The sequence below is a fragment of the Oncorhynchus mykiss genome, chromosome 2 (genome assembly GCF_013265735.2).
Source record: "Oncorhynchus mykiss isolate Arlee chromosome 2, USDA_OmykA_1.1, whole genome shotgun sequence".
NCBI classification, from domain to species: Eukaryota; Metazoa; Chordata; class Actinopteri; order Salmoniformes; family Salmonidae; genus Oncorhynchus; species Oncorhynchus mykiss.
The window spans coordinates 71,703,944-71,714,975 of NC_048566.1; the positions used below are offsets into that span (position 1 = coordinate 71,703,944).

General features: G+C 40.6%; 1 protein-coding gene across 3 annotated transcripts; it reads left to right on the forward strand.

The window, feature by feature from the left end:
- The first annotated feature begins 1,140 nt into the window (after window positions 1-1,140).
- Window positions 1,141-9,787, forward strand: LOC110495511 (arrestin domain-containing protein 4). Of its 3 annotated transcripts, XM_021570824.2 has the most exons (9): window positions 1,144-1,651; window positions 1,778-2,075; window positions 6,791-6,860; window positions 7,052-7,199; window positions 7,531-7,633; window positions 7,777-8,033; window positions 8,258-8,420; window positions 8,593-8,747; window positions 8,865-9,787. In XM_021570824.2, the coding sequence occupies exons 2-9, from the start codon at window positions 1,790-1,792 to the stop codon at window positions 8,889-8,891; spliced, it is 1,209 nt and encodes a 402-aa protein (XP_021426499.1). In that variant the 5' UTR covers window positions 1,144-1,651; window positions 1,778-1,789; the 3' UTR covers window positions 8,892-9,787. The 3 variants fall into 3 exon arrangements, with proteins under 3 accessions (XP_021426483.1, XP_021426499.1, XP_021426491.1); XM_021570808.2 differs by having other exon boundaries at window positions 1,141-1,651; window positions 8,593-9,787; XM_021570816.2 differs by lacking the exon at window positions 1,144-1,651 and having other exon boundaries at window positions 1,672-2,075; window positions 8,593-9,787.
- The last annotated feature ends 1,245 nt before the right edge of the window (window positions 9,788-11,032 follow it).

Below are 11,032 nucleotides of genomic sequence, written 5' to 3' on the forward strand. Positions count from 1 at the left end.
AATGTAGTGCCTTTTCCTTCCAAATAAAACTGGTTGTCTTCCACAATGCCTTGGTTCTGACTTCAAGTTGCAGTTGGTGAGGAGGAATTGCAGAAATGTAGAAAGTTCATGACCTTTGATCACATGGTTGTTGTAAAGGTCATGCAGTTGACATATAGTCACAGAGTTTCTAAACACAGAGGTACAAAATCACGAGACTTCCAGGAACACTTGTGAAACAGACCAAGCAGACTAGGGGTTTGAAAAATCTATTAGAGAAGTGAAAATGTTTCCTTAGTTGTACATTTTTATTAAATCTAAAGGCACAACCTAGAATCAAGCCAATGTCTTCAGTAGTTATTACGCCAACAACATGAAAGTGACAAAATTACACATTTTTGTCAAAAACAACTTTATATCGATGGAGTGTCTTTGATTTGAGGATTTGCACATGCACAATTCAGACCATTAGACCAGATGATGCCTCTGCCCATGAATTTAGCTGCCAACGTTGCCATGACACCGCCTACAAGTGTGATTGGGGATTTCTATTGGAGAAGCACACTGGAGGCTGGTAGGAAGGAGCTATAAGAAGTTGGCTCATTGTAATGGCTGGAATTAAATAAATGGAATGCATCAAACATATGGAAACCACGTTTTTCACTGGACTCCATCAATTCCATTCCAGCCATTGTAATGAGCCAGTACTCCTATAGCTCCTCCCACCAGCATCCACTGGAGCAGCTTCTGCCCATCTTCATACTGTACTGTCTCTGATGTAGTCGCAAGTCGGACGGTTGGTATACCCACAATGCAACACACGGGCGAAGCCGGTGAGGGAGGCGCAGCCTGCTAAAATCAGACAGTATTCTGCATTGCAGTCATGTTGTCAACAGCGTGATGCGTCATTCAGAAACATACAATATCTCTTTTTCATAAAATATATCTTCGAATGTTCAAACTAGTTTTCCGTTTTTATCAAAAGCAATCACTTTTGCATATGTGAAAACAGAGTATCCTAAACATTACGCCACGTGCATAACCTACCTCACTTTTTTGTGACTCAGGATGAAGCCCGGTTCCAAAACGAATGCAATCACTTATCACACGTTGCAAACTACGCCCACCTTGGGGCTAAAGACATAATCGAATCTCCTCATGACTCAACTGTTCACGCGCACTGGCTTGTCCCCCATTGGACCAATGTAATGTATCATGCGTGATGGTAAATATCGCACTTTCTTGGCTGTGTAGAGTCCGTCATCACAGTGAAAATTCTGTCCAATGGTAGAGCCTACACGTTCCAAAGTCAAACCCAATTATTGCGTATACTTGGGTGTAATCATTAGTCCAAAACGGGAGTTTCTATTGGAGAAATTCAGACAGGTCCCTCCCCGTTTCGTTCTGTTTGCTTCCGTTTAAGAATGTTTTTCAACAGAATCCGCGTAATGAATATGCCCCTGAGCTCTCTGGGTGTAGCTAAATCATTCGCTCTGCAACCCCGCTTTCTCTGGACAGCGTGGGAAATTGGCCCAATTACTGTAATGTAAAACAATGATCATGTCAATTGTGTTTGACCTATTCTATTGAAGGTTTCTCATGAAATGTGTTACTAGCTGGTCAATTGCCAAATTCGAGTTTGACGTTCCCATATCGAATCCCAGGACAACAGGTAAATTTAAGATTTTCATATTTCTAGTCTAGTCGATAGGCAATCTATTCTAGTGAGAAAGTTAGAGCTTCTGATCATCATCATTATAGACTTATGTATAAAACCACCTGTCTCCTTTTACATAAGTAACGTCCAACGATGGCTGACAAAGTGAAGGTATTCTGTATCATGTTCAACAATGAAGACAAGCGTGAATACAGTCCTGGTGAAGTTCTCTCTGGACACGTTGTGGTCGAGGTGTCGACGGGTGTGTCGGTACAAATCAAAGCTGTCAAAATATCGACCAGAGGATGTGCCCAGGTCTGTTGGGGTGAAGGGGCTCGAAAAGCATCATCACCGAGCAGTGCTGTTATTGCAAACACATCATCTCAGTGTGAGCAGGTGGAATACTTCTGCATATCTCAAACTCTCAAAGAAACATCAGGTACTGATCTGATTTTGAAACCTGGTCTCAGAGCATTTCGTATTATTCTGTACGTGAATTTGAACACTTAATTTAGTGTGTTATTTTTCGTATGGTATGTATTAATTTGTGGACGTCCATAATCCATTTTGTATGATATGTTAAGAATTTGCTAAATGTATAATATGTCATGAATTCCAATTTGCTGCGGCTAACGTTAGCTAGGCTGGGGGTTAGGGTTAGGTTAAATGGGAAGGGTTAGCTAAAAGGATTGAGGTTAGGGGAAGGGTTAGCTGGCATGCTAAGTAGTTGTAAGTTGCTAAAGTTGTCTGATGAAATTCGAACATGCAACCTTTGGGTTGCTAGACATTCACTAGGCTTTGAAATTGTGTTTTATTTTACATTGGATAAAAGTAGAGACTCCGAGCTACAAAATTGTATATTATACACTGTTGAGCAACAATGAGAACGTAATTCTGCTTTGAAAGTTGATGAACTTGTAACCCCAGTTTCTTTTTTTTTCTTTTTTTTTTGTTGAGAAAATGGCCCTGACATGTTTTTGGTAGACCTACTGGATAGCGCTTCTTTGTCTACACCTATTCAGCATCATTCACATCCTCTTAAGGCTTAGCCCCAACCCATATCTTTACAATAAAGAAAAACTCCAGGTAAAAATACACTTTATCTAGTTCTTGACCAATATCATAATCTGACCTATTCTGAAAGTGTCCAGATAAAAATACTGTATAAATACTTTATAATTATTAGATTACGCTTACCCAAATCAAATGTATTTATATAGCCCTTCTTACATCAGCTGATATCTCAAAGTGCTGTACAGAAACCCAGCCTAAAACCCCAAACAGCAAGCAATACAGGTGTAGAAGCACGGTGGCTAGGAAAAACTCCCTAAAAGGCCAAAACCTAGGAAGAAACCTGGAGAGGAACCAGGCTATGAGGGGCGGCCAGTCCTCTTCTGGCTGTGCCGGGTGGCTATTATAACAGAACATGGCCAAAATGTTAAAATGTTCATAAATGACCAGCATGGTCAAATAATAATAATCACAGTAGTTGTCGAGGGTCCAACAAGTCAGCACCACCTCAGGAGTAAATGTCAGTTGGCTTTTCATAGCCAATCATTGAGAGTATCTCTACCGCTCCTGCTGTCTCTAGAGAGTTGAAAATAGCTGGTCTGGGACAGGTATCACGTCCGGTGAACAGGTCAGGGTTCCATAGCCGCAGGCAGAACAGTTGAAACTGGAGCAACAACACAGCCAGGTGGACTGGGGACAGCAAGGAGTCATCATGCCAGGTAGTCCTGAGGCAAGGTCCTAGGGCTCAGGTCCTCCGAGAGAAGGAGAGAGAGAGAATTAGAGAGAGCATACTTAAATTCACACAGGACACCGGATAAGACAGGAGAAGTACTTCAGATATAACAGACTGACCCTAGCCCCCCGACACAAACTACTGCAGCATAAATATTGGAGGCTGAGACAGGAGGGGTCAGGAGACACTGTGGACCCATCCGATGAGACCCTCGGACAGGGCCAAACAGGCAGGATATAACCCCACCCACTACAGGGATATCTTCAACCACCAACTTACCATCCTGAGACAAGGCCGAGTATAGCCCACAAAGATCTTCGCCACGACACAACCTAGGGGGGGGGCGCCAACCCAGACAGGAAGATCACATCAGTGACTCAACCCACTCAAGTGACGCACCCCTCCTAGGGATGGCATGGAAGAGCACCAGTAAGCCAGTGACTCAGCCCCTGTAATAGGGTTAGAGGCAGAGAATCCCAGTGGAGAGAGGGGAACCGGCCAGGCAAAGACAGCAAGGGCGTTTTTTTGCTCCAGAGCCTTTCCGTTCACCTTCACACTCCTGGGCCAGACTACACTCAATCATATGACCTACTGAAGAGATGAGTCTTCAGTAAAGACTTAAAGGTTGAGACCGAGTCTGCGTCTCTCACATGGGTAGGCAGATCATTCCATAAAAATGGAGCTCTATAGGAGAAAGCCCTGTCTCCAGCTATTTGCTTAGACATTCTAGTGACAATTAGGAGGCCTGCGTCTTGTGACCGTAGCGTACGTGTAGGTATGTACGGCAGGACCAAATCGGAAAGATGGGTAGGAGCAAGCCCATGTAATGCTTTGTAGGTTAGCAGTTAAACCTTGAAATCAGCCATTGCCTTAACAGGAAGCCCATGTAGGGAGGCTAGCACTGGAGTAATATGATACAATTTTGGGGTTCTAGTCAGGATTCTTGCAGCCGTATTTAGCACTAACTGAAGTTTATTTAGTGCTTTATCCGGGTAGCTGGAAAGTAGAGCATTGCAGTAGTCTAACCTAGAAGTAACAAAAGCATGGATTAATTTTTCTGCATCATTTTTGGACATAAAGTTTCTGATTTTTGCAATGATGGAAAAAAGCTGTCCTTGAAACAGTCTTGATATGTTTGTCAAAAGAGAGATCAGGGTCCAGAGTAACGCCAAAGTCCTTCACAGTTTTATTTGAGATGACTGTACAACCCTCAAGATTAATTGTCAGATTCAACAGAAGATCTCTTTGTTTCTTGGGACCTAGAACAAGCATCTCTGTTTTGTCTGAGTTTAGAAGTAGAAAGTTTGCAGCCATCCACTTCCTTATGTCTGAAACACAGGCTTCTAGCGAGGGCAATTTTGGGGCTTCACCGTGTTTCATTGAAATGTACAGCTGTGTGTCATCCGTGTAACAGTATAAACTTTACGTCCGTCCCCTCGCCCCGACCTGGGCGTGAACCAGGGACGCTCTGCACACACCAACAGTCACCCTCGAAGCATCATTACTCATTGCTCCACAAAAGCCACAGCCCTTGCAGAGCAAGGGGAACCACTACTTCAAGGTCTCAGAGCAAGTGACCGATTGACCGATTGAAACGCCACTAGCGCGCACCACGGCTAACTAGCTAACCATTTCACATCGGCTACATCCGCATAGCGTTGAAAGTTAACTTTATGTTTTCAAATGACATCCCCAAGAGGTAAAATATATAGTGGTCCTAAAACGGAACCTTGAGGAACACTGAAATTTACAGTTGATTTTTCAGAGGACAAACCATTCAGACAAACTGATATATTTTCGACAGATAAGATCTAAACCAGGCCAGAACTTGTCCGTGTAGACCAATTTGGGTTTCCAATCTCTCCAAAAGAATGTGGTGAATGATGGTATCAAAAGCACCACTAAGGTCTAGGAGCACGAGGACCGATTCAGAGCCTCGGTCTGACGCCATTAAAAGGTAATTTACCACCTTCACAAGTGCAGTCTCAGTGCTATGATGGGGTCTAAAACCAGACTGAAGCATTTCATATACATTGTTTGTCTTCAGAAAGTTGCTGCGCAACAGCTTTTTCTAAAAATGTTGAGAGGAATGGAAGATTCGATATAGGCCGATTGTTTTTAAAATATTTTCTGGGTCAAGGTTTGGCTTTTTCAAGAGAGGCTTTATTACTGCCACTTTTAGTGAGTTTGGTACACATCCGGTGGATAGAGAGCCGTTTATTATGTTCAACATAGGAGAGCCAAGCACAGGAAGCAGCTCTTTCAGTAGTTTAGTTGGAATAGGGCCACTAGCGCGTATGCAGCTTGAAGGTTTAGAGGCCATGATTATTTTCATTATTGTATCAAGAGATATAGTACTAAAACACTTGAGTGTCTCTCTTGATCCTAGGTCCTGGCATAGTTGTGCAGACTCAGGACAACTGAGCTTTGGAGGAATACGCAGATTTAAAGAGGAGTCCGTAATTTGCTTTCTTATGATCATGATCTTTTCCTTCAAATAAGTTCAAGTTCACCCAGACACTTATCTAAATGTATGGGTCATGGGAAATAAATGCTATAACCCCCTCCCCCCACACACACAGACATCTAGCTAAGTGGATGGGTCACTATTGTCTGGACATGTACATGTGTTCATTAAATACAATAGATGGCCATAATTACCCCCAGACACACCTAGCTAACTTGATGGGTCTGGTTGAGTAACTCTGGTTCACACTGACCTTGTGCAGAAAAGTAGTCCATCAAAACTTTTTCCCACTGAACTTTGTTGATAGAGCCCGCTATATTCTGGGCAGCAATGTTGAGAGCAGTAGTAGCACTTTTGCAGATCTCTATGGCTAACGTTATATCTTAAAAAAAAATCAGCAGTAGCAAGGATTATCTACACATACTTACCAGCTCATGTTATAGACAGAAGCATGCTTCATGGCAGACCAATCCGAACTCATCTGTCCAAACTAACCATTATCTCAGCCAATCATGCTAGGGGAAAGGTTCCTGTCTTTTTCCGTGGCTAAACCAACTAGGCTTGTCATTTTACCATTGTATTTGTATTTACAGATTGCATAGTTGTTTGTTAATAAGGCATATGAAAGCTAACATGCTAAGTAGTTGCAAAGAACAAATAAATAATAGTTGAAAAGTTGCTAAAGTTGTCCATGCTGAGATTCGAACACGCAACCTTTGAGTTGCTAGACGTTCACGTTATACAGCTACCCATCCATCCATCCACCCTCTTTACATTACTATGTTATATCTAGTCTATGAGACCAGGCTGGATTTTGATGTAACAAATATTTTTTTCAGGGCTGTAATGTACACTACCTTTAGGAAGTTATGGAATCGCTAGACCTTTAAAATTGTTGTAAAATGTTGATTACTATATTTGACTGAATTGTCTTTTGTTTCAGATGGTGAGGAATTCACCAGTCTTGATGAAGGGCATTATGAGTTCCCCTTTCATGTGGAGCTCACTCAAACGTGAGTGAGACTTTTCAGGCGGAATAGGAAATTATGCAATCAAAGCTTGATTTGCCTCATGATGATGTCTGGCTACTGTACTAACTGCAACAGCTAATGGAGACTTCCATTGTACACTTTTCAGCATGCAATGAATTAATTAGGCTTTTTTGTCAAATTAATAATGAGTGACATTCCATAATGTCTTCCAGGCCCCTTGTTACCTCTTTCAAGGGGAAGTATGGGAGTGTTTGCTATGAGGTGACAGCTGTATTACAGAGGCCCTTGAATCAAGATCAAACTGTCAACAGAGAATTCTCTGTTATCAGCCATGTTGATGTCAATTCCCCATGGTTACTGGTGAGTGATACGTCTTCAAAATAGATTGCATTGGCACGTCAGTTTTTGTGTGTGTTGTATGTTTTGTCCTACTGTATGTTTTTAACCATTTTGTGAGTTGGATGGAAAGGATGGTCAGTTTGGTTTTCATACATGCAACACATTGGCTCTCAACCATCTTGCTGTCTATTAAAACATAGATGACACCTTTTAGATGTTCAAGTCTGACTGTGGGAACTACTTTTAAATGTTGTTGGTGTATCTGACAGTAACCACAAAACATTTAGCAAAATGTTAAGTGAAAGTAGCATTCTTGGAAATCTCCCTTGACTCGTTTGTCATTATTTTACAGTCCTCTGTGTCTACAAACAACAAGAAGATGATTGGCTGTTGGATTTTTACCTCAGGCCCCATCTCTCTGAATGTCAATATCAACAGAAGGGGCTACTGTAACGGTAAAAATGTTTCTAAAGTTTGTTTTTCATCATTCATGTTATAATGGATGAAGATGTGCTATGTCTCTAATAACAACAGTTAAATTATAGTGCAATGTCCTCAAGATTCATATTTTTCCTCAAGATTCATTTCTTCATTCTAGGAGAGTCAATCCCCATCTATGCTGTGATTGAGAACTTTTCTTCTCGACTCATCGTGCCTAAAGCAGCTATCTACCAAATACAGACCTTCATGGCAAATGGCAAAACAAAAAGTCATACAAAGTTGGTTGCCAGTGTGAGGGGTAACCACATTCCATCAGGCTGCACAGACACCTGGAATGGAAAAACACTGAAGATCCCACTTGTCTCTGCCTCAATTCTCAACTCTTCAGTCATCAGAGTGGAATACTCCCTGGTAGTGAGTGCCCTTTTCTATGGATACTTTGTTACTCTAATCTATTAAATTGTTAAAGTGTGGTAAATAATGCCATTGTAGACAACGTTGTGCTGTTATATCATCTGCATTTTTTTTCCCTTGATGTGTGTATGCTACAGTAAGTAATAGGTAAATAAGGTGTTTTCAACTAAGTCAGCATTCAGATGGTATAATGTATGCCTGCTTATTTCCTTTCCTATGTGGAGGTCATGGCACAAATACCAGGTGCTAAGAAACTCAAGGTGGAGCTTCCCATTGTGATTGGCAGTATACCATACAATGGCCTTGACAGCAGGAGCTCCAGCTTGAGCAGTCACTTCAGCATGGACATGAGCTGGCTCGCACTGGCGCTTCCTGAAGTGCCTGAAGGTAAGGAGAGGCATTACAAAAATGCTCTCACACACACACATATGAACATATACGAACTCCCGTTTATTGTCATGGTCTACCTTCATGTATTTGTGTTGAAGCTTTCACCAACACAGTTTTGAGTAGATACAAAGTTGATTCTGACGTTGTTTACCTTCTGGTTAATCCCCAGCCCCCCCTAACTATGCAGATGTGGTGTCTGAGGAAGAGTTTGAACTGCACAGCCCCTCTTACTCTCAGTCCGAGGAGTTAGAGAGACAGCTTGGTGGACCAGCCTTTGTTTACATCCAGGAGTTCAGGTTCCAGCCTCCACCACTGTACTCTGAGGTGAGTTCTCACATTTGGTGTCTCACATTGTTAAGTAAACATTTGACTTATTCTGAGTAGTGCTTCAGGCTAAATGTTACTTTTCTGCTTTCTAACAACGGTCTTCATTCATAACAGGTTAATTCTCACCCAGTCCATAGTTAGGCTAAATGTTGAGCCTCTACATCATCTGTTAAAGAACCAAAGTGATGCCTTCAAATTGCAATGTTGCACAATATTTATATTGTGGTGGAAAGAGTGTAATATAGAGTGATCAAGTCATGAACTAATTAAACTTTGGATTTAAAGCAGATTAACAGTATTTTTTTTGAATGATTATATACTAGGCTGTGTTGAGAAATGGAGCCTACTCTTTACATGACTGTTATTAGAAATGGAATTACTGTACAGCACATTGTTGTAGCAGGCAACATAATATAAGATGTGTTATCTTACTGTATATAATGTAAAGCAATTTAAAAGCTACTGAAACAGATTTTGTTGTTGAAATCTACAATAGATTTATTCCCGTATGTCGTGAATCCTTTCCTGTTCAGGGTGTATAATATAACATGAGCGTTCTTTTTGATACATTGTAACTAAAACGTTGAAAATGTCTGAGCAGAAAGAGTAATATGCTTTGATAGTTCAAAAGTTACGCAAAGGTATTTATTCCAGGTGGATATTTTGACCTTGGAGTTGTTCCTTCTCAGAATATGTTGCCTTATCTGAAATGTAACTGATGGTGAGTTTACATTGTTGGTTTTGAATTGTGAGTGCCTAGGGAAAACCTTGGATCATGCAGTGTTGTGAATGTTTATCAGGTACAGACGTATGTATATATGTTAGTTATCATGTTGCTATTTACCAGTTTATCTATTGAAATGTATACTTTTGCAGGATGAATACAAAGACATATTACCATACTACTGTATGTGTTAGATTGTATCAGAATGGCATGTTGCTATTCCATACATCAGTCAATCTGAACCCAGTGGGTTTCTGTTAAACTTAAATTTTTGTAATTTTACAAAAAGTTTGAATAAAATAATTTGAAAATGCTTATTTTTCACTTTTATTTCTTCCTCTATCAAAAACACAACGTTTGATGTTTAACTTAAACTTAATCTGCATTGTCATTAGTTTAAACAGTTTAAACATTATCATCCACAAGCTAACCAGTGAATGCGCAAGTGTATTGTGAAATACAAACAAGGTTGAAAATGCACTTAGTACTTCAAGCACAATTCTAGCCCTGACTAGTTATGAACAAGAATAAGAGGCTGTTATTCAGATTCTCGACCCAACATTTTTGATGGGGTTCCAGATGATTTATTTGTGACGTTAGTGGTCAGCTGCCTCCCAGCAGCACAGAGTAAACAGGACAGCCACAAGGGACACAGATCAGCCTTGTAAACAGCCATGTAAATCACTGAACAACGTGGGGAGACACACCACAGATATCCATCTCACCTGTCAGAGGGAAGCTACGCTACATAAACACAATATGTAAAGTGTTGGTCCCATGTTTCTAGGCTGAAATAAATAAAAAAATCCTTAATGTTCCATATGAACAAAAAGCTTAATTCTCTCAAATGTTGTGCACACAGTTGTTCACAACCCTTTAAGTGAGCCTTTATCCTTTGCCAAAATAATCAATCCACCTGACAGTTGTGGCATATCAATAAGCTGATTAAACAGCATGATCATTACACAGGTGGACCTTGTGCTGGGAGAATAAAAGGCCACTTTGAAATGTGCAATTTTGTCATAAAACACAATGTCACAGATGTCTCAAGTTTTGAGTGAGTGTACAATTGGCATGCTGACTGCAGGAATGTCCATCAGAGCTGTTGCCAGAGAATTGAATGTTCATTTCTCTTCCATGAACTCTAACTCAGTAACATTTTTTAAATTGTTGGATGTTGCATTTATATTTTTGTTCAGTATAGTTGTAGTAATTAACTACTCAGAGAGTATTTTTAAGTAGTTGGTGGGGTTACTAAGGTCAAGTTTAGGAACAATAATAATCAACGTTAGATCCTCTACCAACTCGCCAAATAACAATACACTCCAACTTTCCAAATGAAACTTATTCTCTCCTATATATGTCTCAGGACTTAAATACTTTGTCTGTCAGGGTGGTTCCCCATTATCTAATGTAAGAGTCCTGCCACTTCCATTGTTGATTGTCTTACACATCTGTGATCTAAAGACGTTACTTGAGGTGGACAAATGTTCATTCCATTAAAATACAAAATGGAAACATGTTTATTTTGACATGTGTTGAGGTCAAAAGTCTAAAC